General features: G+C 42.7%; 1 protein-coding gene and 1 long non-coding RNA gene across 2 annotated transcripts in view; both read left to right on the top strand.

Moving 5' to 3' along the window:
* clstn2b (calsyntenin 2b) overlaps nucleotides 1–24,221 on the top strand; it is a gene marked incomplete at its 5' end in the record, with an annotated part of 375,601 nt that overhangs the window by 274,278 nt on the left and 77,102 nt on the right. Inside the window, one exon of the mRNA XM_060897678.1 lies at nucleotides 11,130–11,292. Within this exon, the coding sequence (XP_060753661.1) occupies nucleotides 11,130–11,292 (163 nt within the window). The remainder of the gene's footprint in view (nucleotides 1–11,129; nucleotides 11,293–24,221) is intronic.
* LOC132864307 (uncharacterized) lies at nucleotides 8,283–9,409 on the top strand. Its single transcript, XR_009650198.1, has 2 exons — nucleotides 8,283–8,606; nucleotides 8,716–9,409. It is a non-coding gene; the product is annotated as an uncharacterized LOC132864307 (long non-coding RNA).

Genomic DNA, 24,221 nt, shown 5'->3' with positions numbered 1-24,221 from the left:
AGCAGCAGCACAGGTCATATCAATGTCTGGTAGGTCTGTGTATATGCATGCTCCTGTCTTTTGTCGAAATGCTAGCAGGATGACTAAAGAGTCAGCTTGCAAATATTTGCAGTGATTGATTAAGGAGGTCAGGTGAAGCCGTAGATACGTATTGATTCCTTACCATTTAACTCTTACCTGAAAGGGAGAATTAGTAGAGTGCATTTGATTGTATTTATCAGCCTGGTGTGTGGGGTTGTTTTACGTAGGAGTTGAAGATCAATCAAACAATCTGTTCGGGAAGTGTAAAAATGTAAAACTCAGTTGCTTGGTTACTTGTGGGATTTTTCATATTAAACCTCTGTAGGCACAGAAGTGAACAAGATACTGACTTTTTTTTCTTTGCCTTTGCCTTGTTTTCCAGCTAATAAATATATCTCATTTCATACTATATCAGAGGTTCTCGGCCATTTTAACAGTCCAAAATGTATGCCCCACTTCAATTTTTAGGCCTACAACATTTAAAGTGCTGATGACACGTTTTTGACATCTTTGGCGATGTTTTATAACATAAAAAGTAATTCCCAATGATCCATATATTAATTCACAAAGGCACCTATTTTACAAGTTATGATAAAAAACGCGGCTATTTGGGCAAATTTGACGGGGCTGCAGCACCCAGGAGACGAATGAGGAGGAGGAGCTATATGACGTCAGCGAAAGAACCTTCCTCCTAACTTACCAGTTTGTTGTTGATGCGAGAGGTGTTCAGTTTATCATTATTAGTATTATTATTATACATTATTATACATTATTATGGCGGCACGGTGGTGTAGTGGTTAGCGCTGTCGCCTCACAGCAAGAAAGTCCTGGGTTCGAGCCCCGGGGCCGGCGAGGGCCTTTCTGTGTGGAGTTTGCATGTTCTCCCCGTGTCCGCGTGGGTTTCCTCCGGGTGCTCCGGTTTCCCCCACAGTCCAAAGACATGCAGGTTAGGTTAACTGGTGACTCTAAATTGACCGTAGGTGTGAATGTGAGTGTGAATGGTTGTCTGTGTCTATGTGTCAGCCCTGTGATGACCTGGCGACTTGTCCAGGGTGTACCCCGCCTTTCGCCCGTAGTCAGCTGGGATAGGCTCCAGCTTGCCTGCGACCCTGTAGAAGGATAAAGCGGCTAGAGATAATGAGATGAGATGATATATATATAGTTATTATGCCTTCGCGTTGTGTTGCCGGCTTTTGCTCCAAAACCCACAAGGACGGGGTAAGTTTATTCAAGTTTCCCAGAGATCCCGAGCTGCATGCGAAGTGGGTGAAGCAAGTCAGGCGCACTCGTGACAAGTGGGAGCCCTCACCAACATCCGTCCTGTGCTCTGAACACTTCGATTTGGATTGTTTTGACACCCTTCCCAGCTTAAAGGAATCTCTTGGGTGTTCAGTTCAGCACAAACGTGTGCTGCTACCATCAGCAGTGCCTACAGTATTCCGGAGGGGGTCTACTAGTAGCTATGCCGGATCCAGCAGTCGCCTGGGACAAGGCGACTCCTCCAAAGACAGTCCTCCTGTTAGAACATGTGTTGAGAAATGACATAAGATAAAGGTACGTAGAGCTATAGAGTGCTCCGACATGATGCTAAAAATAGTAACCATGCGGTCTGCGCGGCCATCTTGGAAGTGACTCGCTCCAGAGCGCTCATAGAGTACACATCATAGAGTACACATTCATGATAATCATAAATGTAATCATAAAGTCGGCGTGATATCAGTCATGTATTTGCTTGTGAAAGCTTGTTTCTCAAAGCAAACACTGAGGGAAAGCTAGCTTAGCCAGACAAGTAGGCTACAGATTGTCATTTGCTTACGCTGATGTAGGTTATCAAATATTTTGCTTCATTCAAGGATAAAACTAAGAAGCCATAAACTAGAAGACGTGCCTGCCAATATTATCCTAAATGTATCACGGATCAGGCATAGTCGTAAGCTTATTATGTTAGCCGTTTGCATGCTCCATTAGGAACTATGTATTCAGTGTAGCATACGGCTTACATGATATAAGCAGTGTTTACACATGCAAGACAACAATACACAATATTAAAATATTGATTCCGTAACATTTTGAACAAATACGGGTTGACCTACCAATCCTTGTTATCCAACCTTGTGGTGTTCAATGCTGGGCTGTCTGCCTGTCCGCTGTCCATCTTGGAGTCGGAGTCGCTCTCAGATTGCACAGTAACAGGTTCAAACCTGTACGGTTGGATGCACCCGTGTCGTCATCACTTGATTCTTTCGATCTATCCCACTCACAACACAATTCTGGACTCCCAGAAGAGGAAGAGCTAGAGAGTTCACCGGCGTTTTCATGCGCCATTTCCATTGAGTAGAACAGCCAGTGAACCGCAGCGTGTTCTTCCGCTGACGTCACAACATGGCCGCGAACCACGGACCCAGTTTTCTTGCGCTGTGCAATTAAAAGTTGGATATTCGCGTAACAACAGCTTCTTTTCACGTAATTATAACAGAAATCTAACATGTTTGCCATGTTGTATAGTTTATTTAAGAAATTGCATAGAGTCATGTTCGTGTCATCAGCCCTTTAAAACTCATTGTGTTTGACTGTAAAATGCTGCACAGTCCATATCCGTATTGCATTCTTTCTCTCGTCTTTAATCAAAATGCATTTCATTAATAGTCATCATTTATCATTTGAATACAGTATCAATGATATAAAAGACTCTTGTACATATATTGTACTCATGGAAACGCATTTCAATAATTTTTTTTTTACATCATCTAACATCATTTAACATATTTTATGCTTTTCAGGCACCATGGTAGTGTAGTGGTTAGCACTGTCACCTTACAGCAAGAAGGTTCCGGGTTCAAACCTCACAGCTGACAGGACCTTTCTGTGTGGAGTTTGCATGTTCTTCCTGTGTCTACATGGGTTTACTCTGGGTGCTCTGGTTTCCCCTACAGTCCAAAGACATACAGATTAGTTCAAATACCCAGCTGCTGGGGTTGTACAAGCCAGTGCATACTTAGTCCCAAGCACAGATAGCTTGGGGAGGGTTGCGCCAGGAAGGGCATCCGGTGTGAAACCTATGCCAAATCAAATATGTGGAAAAAAGATCTGCTGTGGCGACCCCTAATGGGAGCAGCCAGAAGAAGAATACATTTTATGCTTTTATGAATTGCTGTGTGTTGAGCCGACAAACACAGACCTTTCATTCATTCACTGGATCTGTGAGAGTACTGGGTTTGTGTCACATTCATTTCTACCCCAACAAACACTCCATTTTACTGTAATTTAAGTACTGCAGTGGATTAAGGCTTAAGAGGCACTTCAGGATATTAACTCACAACTCTGTACTTTTGCAGATCCTTAACTTCTGAGTTACCACTGCCCCAGGAAATAAGTTATTTAACCCTCTAAAGCCTGCAGAGATGAAGAAATGCCTGGACATACAGTACTGTGCAAAAGTCTTAGGCAACCTATACTGTGAGTTGGCCTAGTGGTTAGCATGTCCGCCTCTCGATTGGGAGATCGTGAGTTCTACTCATGGTCGGGTCATACCAAAGACCATCATAAAAATGGTACCTTCTGGCAAGGCACGCTGCAATACAGATGCGAGTGGGGACTCAAACTCTCGTGGTTACCAGAGGACTAGCCTCCCACTGTAACCCTAGCTATGTAATAGGCGAGAGGCCAAGGGCTACGGAGATTGGCACCGCCACATGGCGTGGGAAAGACTTTAATTTGACTTATATATATATATATATATATATATATATATATATATATATACAAACTTTGTTATAGATTTCTATTTTATGACTTCTACATTATCGAGGCAGTACAAAAATATTTTAGAGTCCAAACGTTCATTTTCCAGCACAAAATTAAATGTAACAGGAAAAAAATTTGTATCTGAGCAGCATATTACATCAGAGCCCACTTTTCAGATTAAAAAAAGAAAACATAATGAAGGCTACTGGGTTTTGGTGCAAAATGAAGAAGCGAGTGTGACAGTCAAAGTGTCCAGAAGAACTGGGGCTGGTTCTGTAAGACGCTCAGTAAAACCTACAGCTCATTTCCGCATAAAACTGCACTCACTGTACCTCAGACTACTATTTGTTTTTAAAGCAAAGGGTCGTCTCACACCAAATATTGACTTTGTTTCATTTATTATGGCTTACTGCTGTATAAAGTATATTTTTATGTTGAAACATTTCATTTCATTATTTTAAAGCTGTTATTGGTCTACAGCATTTCTTTACGCATGCCTAAGACTTTCATATGATTATCATATGATTCAGGGGAATCTACCCTTTCTTTCTAGTGCAGTGTAATGTCACTATCATGCATTACCTTTGTATGGGCATTCAATATATGCCATTTAAAAAAACGCTTGTGTTTTGTTGAATACATTTTAACACTCGGAGGCACTTCTCCTTGTGTTATTCAGCAGAATTGCTGCGCGCTCCCACAACCAATGTGGGAGTCAGTGCATAGAAACTTCCCCTCCAGTAAGCTTGTGTTCCTGTACCATGTGATTGCACGCACTGGGTATCGTAAAAGCACCATAAATGCATCGGAAAGCAGAGAATCTCATGGTTCAGACACAATTTAAAGCTTGTCTCGATCATAAAAGGCTCAAACGTTATTTAATATTTTGTATAACGTGTCGGTGTTGCATTGATGCAACACTCGGTTTGTCTGGGTTACCATAACCTAAGCCTGTAATGACTTAATTCTGGTGTATCACAACAAACCAAACAAGAACCCTGCAGTGCTGTAACCTTTCTCAAGCTTAGCTTAATCCCACCAATTTATTCAGTAGCAGTATCCGCTATAGGCAACATAGGTAATTCACTAGAGTGAACTGTGTTCTTTCGGAAAAAAATTCCACTTTTGCTACTCTGCCCCATTTAATCGACATGGTTTATCGATTGCCGTCTACAAGTAGAGTGCTACTTGTTCTAATTATAGACAGTACAAGAGTGCAAGTGATCACCAATATTATCAAAGACACTAAAAGCATAGCATTCCCTACAGACGATCGACTAACACCTCACCAGCTCAATGCCTCTTCCTCACTTCCAACTGAACTGAGAAAAAGTATGTACGGTATTACTTTACAGGGAGTAGGCCGAGAGAGCAGCACTATGAAACTACTACTCAGTGAAGAGCCAAACATTAACACTTTCATCACGACTATTAGCTACCACAGAATACTGGATAATTACTCAGGAAGTAATTTGATTCTTTTATTCAAACTGCATGGCCTGAAGTGTTTTATTTCTCTTACAGTATACAATAGTAATTTGCCAACAATATCACATCATAGTTTTCTCAATTTGGAGTCCAGTTAATGTTGTAGAACATCCATGAAACATCTTCCTGTTATCACTTATGTTACAGCCACTATTATTCTGTCCACATTTACTGGATATGAGCAATCACGCGCTCTGATTGGCTACTCTACTACTAGGCTATCAGCTCATATACCGTGAGTAGAGAAAAACAAAATGGCAAAGCATGTTGCTGAACCAACAGAGGGCGTAATAAAAACTTTACTTGAAAACAAAACCAAAAAAAAAAGCAACTGTCAGGGTGCAGGCACTTACAGATGCAAACGAAGGGGAGAGTGGGTGCATCGCAAACTGTAAACAAAGCCAAATTGGGAAACTGGAGACATAGTCTGGGACGGGCAAGGGTCAGTCGATTGGCGAACAGAATATCAGAGATCAGGCGAAAGAACGAAGTCAGAAATAAACAGAGTTCAATAACAGGAGGTCAGGCAGAGAGTTAAACGGCTCGGTAAAGTCAGGTACAGGGACACAGAACAATACTTCGCAAAGTCAGAGTGTGAGAGCTGATCTTATACAGGGAAGGTGATTGCTGGCAAATTAGAGACGGGTGTTGAGGTTTGAATTCTGGTGACGAGGGGCGCTGTGGCACTTGGGAAGTGTAGTCTGGAGTGGTCATGTTTGGAGGCTGCTCCAAACTTAGGTTTTCAGCACTGTTACTGACGGCAATGAAATATTGAATAAAAGTATTTGATGGTAAGAATGTATCTTTTTTTTTCAATTTTCAAGAATTATTATTATCGCATTTTTCACAAATTGTTACTGTCATTTTGGCTGTTTGTTAAGCGGAAATGATTTTGTCAGACATTTTGTATAAAGTTTTTATTTATCGAATCTGTAAAAAATAAAAATGTTCTGTTTCTCAAAATCCAGTGAATGTGGATAGAATAAAACAGTTATTCCACTCAATTTCGTCATACATGGCTTATAGCCAACTCATCGTGACGCGCCTCGTTGGCTATGTACAACTCGATTTCGTGGAATAACTGTTAATAAACAGTCATTCCCTCACCAAGATAATTTGTTACCAAGAAACCACAAATTCCTCCATTGGATAGCTTTTCCCATGTAAGAAAAGTTACAGTTGTACCTTTACCTGACACTGGACACTCCTTCCAAATACCAATTTCTGAATCTCATCACATATTACAATTGCACATTGTTTAATCAACAGCCATCATACAAGTCTGTGTAAATGGGTTGGTACTGTCGAAACAATAATGTGTTCGAGCGAGTGAATTAGTATCAATCTGTGTTTTGATTACAGTCAGCACAACAGTCAGAGCTGCTCATAGAGAAAATTAACAACTTTCGATGAATTAGTTTGAGAATTCAACAGTATTGTGGTATAATAATAGAATAATACACTTGGTTTATTCACTATGCATTTTCTTTATACGGGCAATTCTTCAACAGTTGTCATGAACAGTTTTGCACTCAAGTTTCCATTAATGAAGAGTTTATAACATCAACGAAACTGACTTCATGTTAAAACTGTTAACGTTATAGTCATGTTGTCTGTTGTTGCCCAAATGAGGATGGGTTCCCTTTTGAGTCTGGTTCCTCTCGAGGTTTCTTCCTCATGTCATCCTTGCCACCATCGCCACAGGCTTGCTCATTGGGGATAGATTAGGGATAAAATTAGTTCATGTTTTAAGTCGTTCAAATTCTGTAAAGCTGCTTTGTGACAATGTCTATTGTTAAAAGCGCTATACAAATAAACTTGACTTGACTTCAGCAGAGAGGCCAAAATTCTGAAATTTTAAGATTGCCTTAACTTGTCAGCTCAGTGATATTGCTAAAGTATGGAATCCAAGGCAAAATGTATTGAAAACCATATTTAAAAATCATCAGCCCAGTTATAGCAATGCTGCTTCAGAGAAATCTTGGTTTGAATTTAAAAAAAAAAATGAAAGTTCAGTTTTTTCTGATGTAATTCCATGACTGACTTTTCTTTCCTCGCAAAAGCTTTTGCATTCAGAGTTAAACATAGCCAATTTTTCTATGCTTTTTTTAGGCTCAAAAGATACCCCGTGCAGTGTGAAATTTTTATTTAATACCATTATCTTGAGTACTGGCGGCACGGTGGTGTAGTGGTTAGCGCTGTCGCCTCACAGCAAGAAGGTCCTGGGTTCGAGCCCCGTGGCCGGCGAGGGCCTTTCTGTGTGGAGTTTGCATGTTCTCCCCGTGTCTGCGTGGGTTTCCTCCGGGTGCTCCGGTTTCCCCCACAGTCCAAAGACATGCAGGTTAGGTTAACTGGTGACTCTAAATTGAGCGTAGGTGTGAATGTGAGTGTGAATGGTTGTCTGTGTCTATGTGTCAGCCCTGTGATGACCTGGCGACTTGTCCAGGGTGTACCCCGCCTTTCGCCCATAGTCAGCTGGGATAGGCTCCAGCTTGCCTGCGACCCTGTAGAACAGGATAAAGCAGCTAGAGATAATGAGATGAATGAGATCTTGAGTACTGCAACTAAAAAGTTACCACTGTGCATGTAATTCCGTTACTGAAGAACTCATCTCATCTCATTACCTCTAGCCGCTTTATCCTGTTCTGCAGGGTCGCAGGCAAGCTGGAGCCTATCCCAGCTGACTACGGGCGAAAGGCGGGGTACACCCTGGACAAGTCGCCAGGTCATCACAGGGCTGACACATAGACAGCCATTCACACTCACATTCACACCTACGGTCAATTTAGAGCTGGGGTGCCATGGTAACGGCCCGCGGGCCGAATACGGCCCGATTGGTCATCACATCCGGCCCGGTGGTTCATGAGACTTTTTTTTTTAATAATAAATTAATAAAAGTCGAATGTTGTGTTTTTTTTGTAATGATTTTAAATCTAATGTTTCAATTTGATTCCATTTTCGTGTAATCCATCGGTTCGTTTTTAGCTGCTCTCTGCTTGCTGCAGCACGCGCAGGTGCAATGACCCGGATTTAATGTAGAGTCGGCGAGTTGTTGCTCGTTCACAAGCAACAACAGTCTAAAAAGAGAAAAGTTGATTCTGAGGGTCGCATCTTTCAGGAAAAATGGAGAGAGAAATACTTTTTCTGGGAAGTAGGGGGAAAACCTGTTTGTCTGATTTGTTCGCAACAAGTGGCTGTACCGAAGGAATACAATGTCAAAAGACATTACGAGACCCACGCCGACAAATACAGCCAATTCACCGGGCAACGCAGGACTGAAAAGCTAAATGAGCTTGCCTCAAACCTTCAAAAACAGCAAGCAGCTTTCTCAAAGTCTCGAGAGACACATGAAGGTTCGTTTTAATATCATACATCATCTTCAGTTCTCCTTTAATGTTAAATGCGGCTGTTTTCAAAGAGGGGTGTCTCAATATCTTTGTTGTACATTTTATTTCATGTTAGGGGCAGTGAAGGCGAGCTACATCATCGCGTGGGAGATCGCAAAAAAGTGTCCAAGCCATTTTCGGAGGGTGCATTCGTCAAGGATAAATACGCATCTGTTGGAATCCAATCTTTCTATCAGTCATTGCCACCAGAGTACCCAATTATCACGGCCTTTGCCGGTAAAATACTCTGTATGTTTGGGACAACATATTTATGTGAACAGGCATTTTCAGTAATGAATATTAATAAATCGAAACTGCGTAGTCGTCTGACCCATGGACATCTCAACGATGTCATGAAAATAGCAACTGCCCAGAGTCTGTCCCTCAATGTCGACAAGCTGGTAAAAAGTAAAAGACTTCTGGCTTCCACATGTAAAATGTAGCTGGTATTTCTCCCCCATGTAACCTTGTGCTGTGTGCTTGAGGGGGAATAAACAGGATGGGTGTGTGGAAATATATGTGGGACTTGACCAGCAAAGTTAATGTGCCATCTGTAGTTTGTTTTTATTGGTATGTTCAGTCATATTTGGCTCTTTTAAACTAATGCTACTGGATATTTAGTCACTTGACCTATTGGTGGAATTATTTACCCTGGCACTTCTTTCTTTTGACTCGTTTAGGCCTACTTGCCAATCGTTTTAATTGGCCTAATTAGGCCTATGCATTGACATGTTTTTGATGTGCAAGATCAATAAATCTGATCTAAGTCATTTACAGTTTACACTTGTGTTATTTGTGTCTTAGTCCATTTCTGTAGCATTTTTTTTATAAATGTAGGCTACTTGCATGCTTAGACTGTTACATTTTCAGAGGGTAAATTGCTTTTGTCTGCCATGTTATTGTGCACCTCATTTTGAGGCTATAGCTTTACAATTCCTTTTGGGCATATAGGCCTTCAAAAATCATATAAAATAATGTCCTTTTGTTGAGTTAGTGTCTGTTTTTTTCAGGCCAAAAGTGTAATTTGGCCCCCAAGGTCCCACTTGAAAAAAATCTGGCCCCCTTACCAATTTCACCCTGGCACCCCTGATTTAGAGTCACCAGTTAGCCTAACCTGCATGTCTTTGGACTGTCGGGGAAACCGGAGCACCCGGAGGAAACCCACGCGGACACGGGGAGAACATGCAAACTCCGCACAGAAAGGCCCTCGCCGGCCACGGGGCTCGAACCCGGACCTTCTTGCTGTGAGGCGACAGCGCTAACCACTACACCACCGTGCCGCCTACTGAAGAACTACCCATCTATAATGCTCTGTATTACTACATAACTGGACAGCTAATGAATGTGTTCAAATTGCAAAAACATAAAAGCAACTAAGGGCACTCGGTTGAGTACACACCTCTACCAAGCTCCATATTATCAGCATCAGAATAACATGACTTGAACATAGGATAATACTAAAGCTGTACACCACGTTTCATCCAAATCCGTTCACTACTTGTTGAGTTACATTGAGAACAGGCAAAAAAAAAAAACTGCATCTGTATACGTATCTGGATTTGCATCAAAATCCAGTCAGTTGTTTCTTGGCCCATGGGTCACCTTTCTTCCAAATTTTATCAAAATCCATTCACTAATTTTTGAGTTATGTTGGGAACAAACAAACAAACAGAGACAAAAAGGTAACCTCCTCCAACACAGTTGGCCGAGGTAATAATTTACATGTGTTAGAAGGGCACAACAAACTGCAAAAGTAGCTCTTTTCTTTTATATCTATTTATTGATTTTGCCATAGGAAAGGCCAGGGAGGTCTTTATTTATTGACTTTTTCATGCTTTTGTAATGATAAAATATTTTCATTGTTGTATTTGTGATGGTTTCTTTGTGAAATCTTGTGAAGCAAATCGATTGGATTAACATTGTGTAGTAGTACACAGCAATATTTGTGGAGGGATGGATATTATTGGTGGTGGTTTGTGGCTATGTTTTTTTGTTTTTTGGGGGGATGTTTGTCTAGCTTGCCGCATAAGTCAGGGTTTCCTCAGAGTGTTTATTTATTACACTTCTATCTCAGGAGTGACATCAGACACCTAAAGCCAAGGTTAGGCTTTTAGATCCATGTTGTAAGTCTTCAGATTTTTTTTTTTCCTGGAACACATATTCTGTTTCTGGGTATCAGACGCTGTCTCTGACCACCTGTACTCCTACACCGCACCTGCTTCTGTGTGTGTGTGTGTGTGTGTGTGTGTGTGTGTGTGTGTGTGAGAGAGAGATGCCTCTCGAGCTTTTTTCTGAGTTTGATAAATATCTCGCCTTGAATTGCAAAGCAGCTTTATCATGATGCTGGAATCTTTCTGCTGCTTCTGAAGTCTTTGTTTTCAAATAAAACTGTTCTGCTTATTCATTTGTAACATATTGTGTTATATCATTAATATTAATAATGAATAGGGTGTCCAGACTATAATATAAGCTCCTCTTTCCTTCTGTCAGATCTGTGATAAGGAGTGGCATTACTATGTCATTAATGTTGAGTTTCCTGTGGTGACGCTGTATGTGGACGGCGTGACCTATGACCCCTATCTGGTGACGGACGACTGGCCGATTCACTCGTCTCAGATCGACGTACAGCTCACCGTCGGAGCCTGCTGGCAAGGTCAGTGGGTGGAGTCATGGGTGAAATGGAGAGGCATGGATTTGTTCAGATTAGAATTGTTGACCTTTGTCGGGTCAAGCTGCCTGTTAACGAGGTCTCCGTCTCATTCAGTAAGCACACTGAAATTGTTAAGAGGTGTCTTTCTGGTATTTTGACAAATTGCTGGAGCAAGGTTAAATCCTCTTTGCAGTCAGTGTGTAGAAGGTTTATCCTTTAACAGTTTTTATTGATTTTCCATTAAGCATATATATTTGTTACAGCTTAGTTTAACCATCAGCATGTACATAAGCAAAGAATAGCTGCAATATTCAAATATTCAAATAATTACAATTACAAGTGAGACAACACAACAACAGTAACAAACAGAAAAAATAAAATAAATAAATAATACTAATAAATTAAAAAATACATTAAAAAATAATTAAAAAATAATAATAATAATAATAATCCCATCACTTCCTTCCTACTTCCCTCTCAACCCACCAAGAAATAAACTGAGCATGTTAGTAACGACAGGCAGAGACTAAGCCCATGTTTACATTAGACCGTATCAGCGGATCATCAGATTAACGTTTTTAAAACGATTAGTGTGCACACAGCAACACCAATACACGATTTGCGTGCACACAGCAACACCAATACACGGATACGCTCGGCTCCGCAGGCATCCTGCGCTCCAAATCACTCCGCCCTGAACAGCGAGTGCCCTCTGGAGGGTGCGCACTCCGGCCCTGCGCAGCTCACAGAGCGCGCGAGTGAAGTGAACAAGCTGTGATTCGGGACTGAGCCGCTGTGTGTGTGATCCCAGCGCATATCACTTACCACTTGCAAGTGGAAGGATGGCAAGCCTAAAGACCATCATAACTACACAATGGGCAGTATTTGCATCAGTATTTGCAGTATTTTCATACTTTTATACTCTTTAATGAAAGGTGATACAAGGCGGAAGTCCGCGCCGTTTTTCAGCAGTCGCGTCACATGACCAACGCCAGCGAATCAGGAAGGTGGATGTCACAGTGACGTTGTCCAATGACGACGCTAGCTAGAGCTCAGCACAGCGTATCCGCGTATCTCAATGTTTACACAGCACCGGAGCTGACACGATCTGGATTGAATACGTGGACCCTGGCGGATTCCCGTTTCCCGGCGTTTCCAGGCGGTTTAATGTAAACGGACAGTGCATCCGCGAAGAAAACGTGACAGATACGGTCTAATGTAAACTTGGCCTAAAAGAGGAGAAGAAGAAAATAAAAGGAGTGGGAACAAAGTAAGTACGTGACTATTAACGTTACGCACACACACACATACAAACACAAAAAAAGTGGGGGGGGGGGGTCGGGGATCACCATTACCTTTCATCAGTATTGGTATTCTAATCATCTGCATTCAGTGGTATTTGTAGATTCTCATAATATTCAAGAAAGGGGGTCCAAATCTTTCTAAATTTTTGCAGGGAACCTTTGAGGGTATATCTGATTTTCTCTAGTTTCAGGAGATACATAGTATCTCTAATCCATCTTGTAAAATTGGGAGGTTCTTGCTCCTTCCAGGAGAGAAGACTGAGATGTCTTGCAAGTAAGGAGGTAAATGCTATAACTGCATGAGCTTCGCCATGAAGGGAGCAAGTTTCAGGAGTGGATCCAAATAGTGCGCATATAGGGTTGGGGGTGATGTGTTTTTGGAATATCTCGGAGTAGGTGTGGAAGATATTGGTCCAGAATGTGTTAAGTTTAGGGCAGGACCACAGCTTGTGCATGTAATCCGCTGGTTTGCCTTTACAGCGAGGGCAAGAGGGGTTTATATTAGGGAAGATTTTTGCCAGTCTTGCATTAGTCAAATGTGCTCTCAACACAATTTTAAGTTGAATTAAGCCGTGTCTGGCACACGGGGAGGAGGTATGTATCAAGTCAAGCGCTACGTCCCATTGGTCATCTGTCATTTCCTCTCCAATATCGTTCTCCCAGAGTTTCCTAACATCTTGCAATGAATGAGGGACAATATCACAGATATTCTTATATATTGTGGAAATTAGACCTCTACAGTGAGGAGACAATGAGAGAATATTATCTATAGCATCGGCTGTTGGAAGGTCTGGAAACGAAGTCATGCTTTTTTTGGATAAAATTTCTAATTTGGGGGCGGTACGGTGGTGTAGTGGTTAGCGCTGTCGCCTCACAGCAAGAAGGTCCGGGTTCGAGCCCCGTGGCCGGCGAGGGCCTTTCTGTGCGGAGTTTGCATGTTCTCCCCGTGTCCGCGTGGGTTTCCTCCGGGTGCTCCGGTTTCCCCCACAGTCCAAAGACATGCAGGTTAGGTTAACTGGTGACTCTAAATTGACCGTAGGTGTGAATGTGAGTGTGAATGGTTGTCTGTGTCTATGTGTCAGCCCTGTGATGACCTGGCGACTTGTCCAGGGTGTACCCCGCCTTTCACCCGTAGTCAGCTGGGATAGGCTCCAGCTTGCCTGCGACCCTGTAGAACAGGATAAAGCGGCTAGAGATAATGAGATGAGATGAGATTTCTAATTTGAAGATACCTAAAAAAGTCTGATTTTGGTAAATTGAATAATTGTGAGAGTTGTGCAAATGAAGCAAATCTGCCTTTCACATATAAATCGGAAATAGATTTCACACCCTTTGATGACCAGACTCTAAAAGTGGAGTCCGAGAGGGAAGGAGGAAAGTTGTAGTTACTATGAATGGGAGAGTGCACCGATGTTGTCTGCAACTTGAAGTGCCTTCGAAATTGCGACCAGATTCTAATTGAGTGAAGGATCACAGGGTTAGAGCAAAGTTGGTTTTGGGGAGGGAGTGAGGGGGCACATAATATGGACCCTTTTCACGTGACGTCACGACAAACGCGGCCGCCATTTTGGACATGTACTACCAGTAGTCTACCACAGCCAACAACGAGGAACGACGGCGAAGCATCGAAAGGAATATAGCCATCAAAGAAAGTTTTTACTTTCAGCAAGACTTCCATCATGCCATTATATTGTTGTGCACCTGGATGTAGTAACCATCAACACACAAGGCAAGATTTATCATTTTATCGGATCCCGACAGATGCTGACCGACGGAGAAGATGGATGGTCTCTAAAATATTGGCAAAATGATGTTTATTGACATAGCAATCGTGTGTAACGGGAAGCATTTGCATATCCGAAGTGTTGTGTTTACATCAAAGCTAAAATAAACCGATATGACAACGACTGCTGCTGCCAGGTTGGGGACACAAACTAGTAGAAAGGAAGTGTGCCAACAGTGCCAACAGACTTCCTTTGTGGTCGATTCTGCTTTAAGGTAAGATGCATTTAATTATTCGTCTGCTGTGGGTTTGGAATCGGTAGCCTGACCGATTCGTTCATGTTCGTGGTGCCATTTGTTTGTTGACGCGTGTTGAAATGGAAGATTGGTTGTTGACATGATTTCCAGTGATGCTTTGGTGCTGCTGTGGATCAGATGTGTTGAGTAGCCTGACTGTGTTTTTTTTTTTCCTTGCGTGTGGTATCATTGTTGACGCAAGGTTGTTTTTTGAACATGCCAATGCGGACACGATTTCCCCTGATGAGTTATGACTTCAGACGCGATGCGTGTGTGGAGGTGTGGAGTCCGCGTGATATGTGCGTAAGATAGGCTTCTCATGTGTTTGGAGATCCGCGCTCTGAGACAAGCGCAAGCATCCCCCCAAGGGAAAAAAGGGACCCCCCGAAAATATCGGCATAGTTCGAACACTGGGTTGGAGAAAGTAATGGCAAATAGTGAGTGCACAAACCATAGAAGGTAAACTGTACACAGCGCCAGGGCAGTGTGATGGTATGTCTACTTTTAGATTGTGTTAGCTTATCAATGAACACACTCGTCACTCGACGAGTTTCACGTCTTTACGATGGATACTTAAATGTGTGTTAGGTATTATTGTTGCAGTCTAAGCAGTCATTGTAGCAGCTAGATGAGCGAGAACCGAAAGGGTCTGTGCCATAAACCGTTATTTCTTCATGTCCAAAATGGCGGTCGCGCTTACGAAGGTCACGTGAGTGAAAAGGGTCTATAGATGCCAGGTTGAGTGTATTACAAGCATATTCCATTTGCACCCACACCTCACATTTACTAGGAAGGTCTCGTATAATCCACTGTAACATCATCTTTATGTTACATGCCCAATAATAATAAATAAAATTAGGCTGGGCCAGACCTGCAAAATTTTTCGGTCTTTGAAGCGCACTTGGGCGGCACGGTGGTGTAGTGGTTAGCGCTGTCGCCTCACAGCAAGAAGGTCCGGGTTCGAGCCCCGTGGCCGGCGAGGGCCTTTCTGTGCGGAGTTTGCATGTTCTCCCCGTGTCCGCGTGGGTTTCCTCCGGGTGCTCCGGTTTCCCCCACAGTCCAAAGACATGCAGGTTAGGTTAACTGGCGACTCTAAATTGACCGTAGGTGTGAATGTGAGTGTGAATGGTTGTCTGTGTCTATGTGTCAGCCCTGTGATGACCTGGCGACTTGTCCAGGGTGTACCCCGCCTTTCGCCCGTAGTCAGCTGGGATAGGCTCCAGCTTGCCTGCGACCCTGTAGAAGGATAAAGCGGCTACAGATAATGAGATGAGATGAGATGAAGCGCACTTCTTTTAATTCTTGGTGGTTTGCCATTCCAGATGAACGACGATATGCTCGTTTCCAGCAAATTGAAGAATGACTTTTTAATCAGAATGGGAATGTTTTGAAAAAGGTAAAGGAATTTTGGTAGCACAATCATTTTAATAAGATTAATTTGTCCAGCCACCGACAGTGGAAGATTTTTCCATCTGGCCATATCGTTTTTGCATTTTTCGAATAAAATCCCAAAATTTTTCGTGAAAAGTTGTGGGAAAGAAGATGTGATTTCTATCCCAAGGTATTTAAAGCCTTTTCTAACAACTCTGAATGGAAAGCGTGAGGCTGGGATTAGATTAGCTGTTGGATTAAGTGGAAACATCTCACTTTTTTCAAAGTTGATTTTGTAACCTGAAAGTTTTCCGAATTGAGCGAGAATGTTGAGTATGGGGGGGATGGATTTTAATGGGTCTGTCACATATAAAATAACATCATCTGCATATAAGGACAATTTGCGTGTAAGGCCCCCTCGATTTATGCCCAGAAAGTCATCGGAATATCTAAGAGCAATGGCCAAGGGCTCAATTGCAATGGCGAACAGGAGAGGGGACATATTGCAGCCCTGGCGAGTGCCTCTGCCGAGCGGGAAGTATTCAGATTGCTGACCATTAGTAATCACAGCTGCTAGAAGTTGAGAATAGAGACGTTTTATCCAGGATATAAAGGATTCCTCAAAGCCAAATTTCTCTAGGGCTAAAAACAAATGTTTCCGTTCAACGCGATCGAAGGCTTTTTCCGCATCGAGTGATATGGCCATTTCAGCAGATTGAGTTGAGACAATATTAAGGAGCCTTCTAATATTAGAACTAGAGTGCTGATTCAAAATAAACCCTGTTTGAGTCAGTGAGATTATTTGAGGAGCAATTTTCTCCAGTCTTGTTGCTAGAATTTTTGATAAAATTTTGTAATCTACATTTAGCAAAGAAATTGGCCGATAGGATGCACACAGAAGAGGGTCTTTGCCTGGCTTTGCTAGCAGTGTTATTACAGCTTGTCGCAAGGTGGGAGGGAGATGCCCAGCTGACAAGGACTCGTTAAACATGGTTTGGAGAAGGGGGCAGAGCTCGGAAGCAAATTTTTTATAAAATTCTGAGATATACCCATCTGGGCCTGGCGACTTATTACCATTTAGAGATTTCTGCACTGGAAATTTCATTTCTCAGTAAGGAGTTTTGGTCATCTGAAACAGAAAGTAAAGTAAGGTTATCAAAGAAATGATTAAGTTGGGATAAGTTATCATCACATTCTGAGCGATATAGGCTGCTGTAATACTGTTTGAAAGTGTTATTAATTTCCATATGCTCTGTGATCATCTCACCTGTTGTGTCACAGATTTTAGGAATGAGACGTGAGGATTGGGCTTGACGGGCTTGCTGAGCTAGCAACTAGCCAGCCTTATCGCCTGAGTCATAGGATACGCTGACACTTGCACGATTCCGTGGCATGCATTGGCACGACTCGAGTCGTGCCAGTGCGCAAACTAGTCGTAAACTGGCGTGAAGTGTGCGTAAACCCGTCGTGATTGCGTGCCATGTCGGGATGAGAATTTTGAAATGTTCAAAATTTTGGTCACGACAAAATTTCGCGACCGGGTCGTGAACTATGCGCAAACTGTTCGTGATCTCGTCGTGAACTTGTTGGGACGATGTGGGAGGATGCGTGCCAGTGCGTGGAAGTGCGCGCCATGCCACGACTGTCACGAACTGCCACGAATAGTTCACGAACAGCTCACGTCGAGTTCACGAGTAGTTCACGACATGTTCACGAATTGGTGCGCGTCGCAGCGTGGCCGTGCCTTCCCACTGACACGGTCACGCATTGATGGCACAAGCAGTTCACGGCTAGTTTACGCACTTCACAAACAGTTTGCGCATGGCATGAGCAGTTCACGATTACTGCGCGACAGTGGCGCTCGCGTCGGTGCGGGGGTATATATAGGGCTTCCCGGACACTTCTCGCCATTCACAATTTTTTTTCTTGCTTTTTTCTTTAATGTCTTTTATTTTCTATTCCTTCATGACTTTTTTTTTTGGGGGGGGAGTTTCGTTTCTTTTATTTCAAAAATGGAACAACTGTGGATGCAGCTCATGAAGCTACTACCATTCTTTCTTGCCAAGGGACAGCACCAGCAGGGGACATGTAGTAATGTGACAGGTAGTCTCGCTGATCCTTTGCATCCTTCTGGGTATGATGGCCGGTTAGAGGCAGCAGCCCCTGCAGGTGTCGGTCAGTCCTCCATCCACCAGGGATCAGATCATGTGTGTCCGGACCTTCGCGGTCCACTTCTGAAATTGTGTGTGGGTATCTGATGAGGATGAGGTTGTGCATGACACAGGCGTGCCCAAGTCGGCACGACACCGTCCGAATTGCGCAAACTCGTCGTGCCAATGCGGGAAGTGCGTAAACTATGCGCAAACTATGCGTGAACTCGTTGTGCCAGTTCGTGAATGTGGACGGGCACGCATTCGTGAACTCGTCGTGAACTATGCGTGAACTAGTCGTGAACAGTGCGGGAGCCTCCCAGTTCGTGCCCCAAAATGGCACGACTTGCCACGACAAAATCGTGGCCAAAAGTCGTGCAAGTGTCAGCCTAGGGATATATGTTACATCGAGCCTTTGTAAGTACTGTCAGTGGAAAGAAGGTTATATTCTGTCTGTGGCCGTAGTCTGTCTTTAAATAGTGCTGGAGAGGGAGCAGATGAGTATTGGCTATCAATATCTGCGATGGAATGTGAAATATCAATAAGCTTAGATTCTCCTTCTTTTTTAGCCCTGGCGGAGTATTCAATTATTTGGCCACGAAGGTATGCCTTTAGGGTCTCCCATGATGTTGAATGAGAAATATCTGGAGAGGCATTAGTTTCTAGGAAGAAGCGAATTTGAGTGGAGACATGATTTACAAAGTGTTCATCAGCTAGAAGGAGGGGGTTAAGTCTCCAGCTGCGAGAGGGCCGAAAGCAAGTTGGCAACATTACCTGAAATGAGAGGGCCCCGTGATCCAATATAGTAATGCTATGATATGAGCAGGAGTTTACATTTCCAATCAACCTATTATCCACAAGAAAGTAATCAATGCGTGTGTATGTATGATGTGCATTGGAGAAGAAAGAGAATACTTTTTTGTTGTTATATTTAAATCTCCATATATCTGAGACACCACTCTTTGTAATATATTCGTTGATAACTTTTGCAGATTTGGTAAGAGACTGTGGTCTGTTTGATGACCTGTCTAATACGGTATTGAGCACACAGTTAAAGTCACCTCCTATTATCAAGTTGTAATTATCATCTGTGGGTATGGTGGAGAAGAGCTTGTTAAAGGTCCCATGGCATGAAATTTTCACTTTCTGAGGTTTTTTAACGTTAAAATGAGTTCCTCTGACCTTCACCCCAGTGGCTAGAAATTTCATAATGTGTAAACCAAACTATGCCCAACATTTGAGAATGGCGCGTCAAAACGGCGCGTTGATAAGCTCTTCCCTTTACTACGTCAGCAAGGGAGATGATCCCCACACCCCCCCTCTGGATTCCCACCCACCGTATGGATTGCCCGCCCAGTTGTAGTGAGGAGACCATAGAGGACACAACAACATGGCATCACCTAAGCGAGCGAAACATGGAAGTTGCGCTGTACATGGATGTGACAACACAGAAAAGAGTCTGTTTTTACTGCCGACGGGAGAGCCCCTGAAGACGCAGTGGCTTAATTTTATTTACTCCAATAATACGCCGTCGAGTCTACCTAAGACGGTGTATGTTTGTCGGAAGCATTTTCCTGAGGAATGTTTCCACAACTTGGGACAGTACAGGGCAGGTTTTGCACATCAACTGTCACTGAAGCCTGGGTCCGTACCAAGCATCCCTGCCGCATCAGCAACAAACACCGAACAAGCAAGTGTATAACTGTTAAGTCGTTTTGCTGTGTTTTAAAATCGGTGCGTTTGCAATGGCTACATTAGCTGTGCAGCTAACCGCTTCCTGCAGTTAGCCAGGTACTCTGCGCTACCTCTGTTATAATAGCCAATCAAAACAGTTTTTACAAAGACACCCACATTCTTTTTTTTAAGTCACTCGTTCATGTTATTTGTTTGTTTGTTCAGTAAAAACCCAAACATTTGTTGAATTAATTTTATTTCCTCGCGTCGCACCTTAATGACGTCAGCGCGCGGTATTTTTCCCTGATTCTGGGCCGGGGTGTCATGAGTGGCAGAGCAGCTCCATCGCTGCGATCCATTGAAAGTCAGCCCTAGATCCAATCTTTTGTCGGGAGCCGAGGTCGCGCGGGCGGCCCTCCAGCGGCACCGGCCGCCCGTGGAGGCAGCGGTTCTCCCAGGGGCGACTTGGGGGGAGGAAACGGCAAAGTCCCCACTCCTCCATGGTAAAACTGCTCAGTTTTACCATGGGCCTCAGGCTGAAAAAAAATCGACAAAGTCCCAGTTTTACCATGGACTCGAGTTGTACCATTTTTTTAGACAGGGCGGACGGACTGGGGCATTCGCCCGCCTGGCCGTGCCCGACAAGGAGCGCTCTTGGCCGGCTTGGGAGGCAGACGGCAGCCCCTCCCCCTCCCCCCATGGCACGCCCCCACCCTCTACCCTTCCCCGCCTCCTGCTTCTCATTAGCAAAACGACGCACTGGGAAAAGCGCTGAAATGGGGCTTTCTTCCAGGAGGCTATATCTACGTTCCGAGTGTTCATTTCGAGAAAGGCTGCGGATATAACATCCGGAAGCCTCCACGATCCCGTTTAAAGCATCAACAAACCACCATGCCATGGGTCCTTTAAAGAAATTACAATCATCATAGTTTAGAGCGTAGACATTGACCAGAACGACAAGACTGGCGAACAACAGACCCGAAACAATGACAAACCTCCCGTTAACATCAGAGATAATCTCCTTGGCTTGAAATGGGACATCTTTATGTATGATAATTGCTGTCCCTCTGGCCTTAGCGTTGAACCGTGAGTGATATATTTGCCCAACCCAGCCTTTTTTAAGGTAATTGATGTGATCATTCTTAAGGTGAGTTTCCTGTAGAAAGGCTATATCGGCATTCAATTGTTGTACATTATTTTTTGTCTTTTCACCCAGGTATTCATGCCTTTAGCATTCAAAGAGACAAAATGGACGGACTGATTTTGATTACAATTTGATGTACAGTCGTGCTTGAAAGTTTGTGAACCCTTTAGAATTTTTTATATTTCTGCATAAATATGACCTAAAACATCATCAGATTTTCACACAAGTCCTAAAAGTAGATAAAGAGAACCCAGTTAAACAAATGAGACAAAAATATTATACTTGGTCATTTATTTATTGAGGAAAATGATCCAATATTACATATCTGTGAGTGGCAAAAGTATGTGAACCTCTAGGATTAGCAGTTAATTAGAAGGTGAAATTAGAGTCAGGTGTTTTCAATCAATGGGATGACAATCAGGTGTGAGTGGGCACCCTGTTTTATTTAAAGAACAGGGATCTATCAAAGTCTGATCTTCACAACACATGTTTGTGGAAAGTGTATCATGGCACGAACAAAGGAGATTTCTGGGGACCTCAGAAAAAGCGTTGTTGATGCTCCTCAGGCTGGAAAAGGTTACAAAACCATCTCTAAAGAGTTTGGACTCCACCAATCCACAGTCAGACAGATTGTGTACAAGTAGAGGAAATTTAAGACCATTGTTACCCTCCCCAGGAGTGGTCGACCAACAAAGATCACTCCAAGAGCAAGGCGTGTAATAGTCGGTGAGGTCACAAAGGACCCCAGGGTAACTTCTAAGCAACTGAAGGCCTCTCTCATATTGGCTAAAGTTAATGGTCATGAGTCCACCATCAGAAGAACACTGAACAACAATGGTGTGCATGGCAGGGTTGCAAGGAGAAAGCCACTGCTCTCCAAAAAGAGCATTGCTGCTCATCTGCAGTTTTTAAAGATCACATGGACAAGCCAGAAGGCTATTGGAAAAATGTTTTGTGGATGGATGAGACCAAAATAGAACTTTTTGGTTTAAATGAGAAGTGTTATGTTTGGAGAAAGGAAAACACTGCATTCCAGCATAAGAACCTTATCCCATCTGTGAAACATGGTGGTGGTAGTATCATGGTTTGGGCCTGTTTTGCTGCATCTGGGCCAGGACGGCTTGCCATCATTGATGGAACAATGAATTTTGAATCATCCCAGTAAATTCTAAAGGAAAATGTCAGGACATCTGTCCATGAACTGAATCTCAAGAGACATTGGGTCATGCAGCAAGACAACAACCCTCAGCACACAAGTCGTTCTACCAAAGAATAGTTAAAGAAGAATAAAGTTAATGTTTTGGAATGGCCAAGTCAAAGTCCTGACCTTAATCCAATTGAAATGTTGTGGAAGGACCTGAAGCGAGCAGTTCATGTGAGGAAACCCACCAACATCCCAGAGTTGAAGCTGTTCTGTACGGACGAACGGGCTAAAATTCCTCCAAGCCGGTGTGCAGGACTGATCAACAGTTACCGGAAACATTTAGTTGCAGTTATTGCTGCACAAGGGGGTCACACCAGATACTGAAAGCAAAGGTTCACATACTTTTGCCACTCACAGATATGTAATATTGGATCATTTTCCTCAATACATAAATGACCAAGTATAATATTTTTGTCTCATTTGTTTAACTGGGTTCTCTTTATCTACTTTTAGGATTTGTGTGAAAATCTGATGATGTTTTAGGCCATATTTATGCAGAAATATCAAAAATTCTAAAGGGTTCACAAACTTTCAAGCACCACTGTAGGTGTCATATTCTAGGAGGAAATGTGATAGATGAGCGGCAAAGGTGATGGTGGGGGGGCACAGAAGAAAAGGGGAAAAAGAAAAAAAAAGGAAAAAGAAAAATGAATCATGCTCTTAACCGCCAGCGTGAAAAGAACACCTAACTTACTTGAACTCTGTTTTTACAGAAAGGGATAGGGATAAATTTAACATGAAACTGCGCAAACCTGTTGATAATGACAGCTGGAATTACAGATGGCCCAGTAAGGTCAATATACACATTAGTATACAGTGTATATTAGGGTGCATCAGTTGCCCTCACTTTCATAAAATCTGATGCATTTTTGTTTGGGTGTTCCTTTTCACCAATAAAGACATCCTGTAAAATTTTTTGACCATATTCAGAAGTCTAATGGTGGCACCATGAGGTTCATTTTTTGCCAAAAAACGCTTATTTTGTGTTTTCGCGTAAGGTTTGAATCACAATGTTGGACTCCATTTATTGATTTCTTGTGACCCAGAGATCATGTTAAGAACCTTTGCAAGGGATTGAGAAGCATTAATGTGATTCATAATACATTTGTATTGTTTAAAAGTAGTTGAACAATGATTCAATGAACAGCTAAAACTCAAACTGTGCTTGATAATATATTTAGAATATGCACTAAAAATGTGTATCTAAGATATTTGGTATACTCTATAAGATGCCATAGACTACGTTCAGACTGCACCCTGAAATGACCCATATCCGATTTTTTTGCCCATATGCGACCTGTATCCGATTTGTTATTGACAATCTGAACGACACAGATCCGATTTTTTCACATGTGACCCAGGTCGCTTGGATATGTGGTCCTAAATCCGATGCATATCCGATATTTTCACATGCGACTGCAATCTGACCGGACAGGTCGCATTCATGCGACCTACACGTCATCAACAAGAGACAAACGTCACTATTCTGCGTTGGCTAATCCCGCCTCTTTGGTGGAAAACAACAACATTTGTACAGTTTTCAGAATTTAAATAGACTTTTATAGAATTGATCAAGCTAATGGTGGATTTGGTAGGGACCTGGATGTTGATCTGTTAGCGTGATTAAATAAAACAGTTTCTATAACTGATTTATAACTTAAACCATCCTGTATTACAAGATTATAAGATTGTTCTGGAAATTTCCAGTAATTTGACACCTTCGGTCTCATTACTCTGCTGCCCACATTAATCAGATTATTGTGCGAGTTCCGCCGCCGCCACAAAAACCACATCGCCAGGTCTCGCCTCATCTCCATCGCAAACTGCACTGGTGTTTCTGCACCTTGAGCCAGCGCTGAGAGAAGTTGCAGAATTCAGCTGGCTATAAACAATCTAAATAAATATTTATAAAAATGTAGAAAAAGTTTATTAATATGACGAAATAAATATGTGCAAATTATTAAGCCTGAATTAAGAGTTTGGTAATACAGCAGCCGTATCCCAAATGACTGCCTACTGAAGCTCGAGTGCACTATATAGAGTTTAAAAATCCATTCCTTCCTAGT

This window comes from Neoarius graeffei, chromosome 17, assembly GCF_027579695.1.
Source record: "Neoarius graeffei isolate fNeoGra1 chromosome 17, fNeoGra1.pri, whole genome shotgun sequence".
Classification (NCBI taxonomy): Eukaryota; Metazoa; Chordata; class Actinopteri; order Siluriformes; family Ariidae; genus Neoarius; species Neoarius graeffei.
Note: the sequence above shows the minus strand (reverse complement) of the source record. Positions and strands in the feature narration are given on the sequence as shown.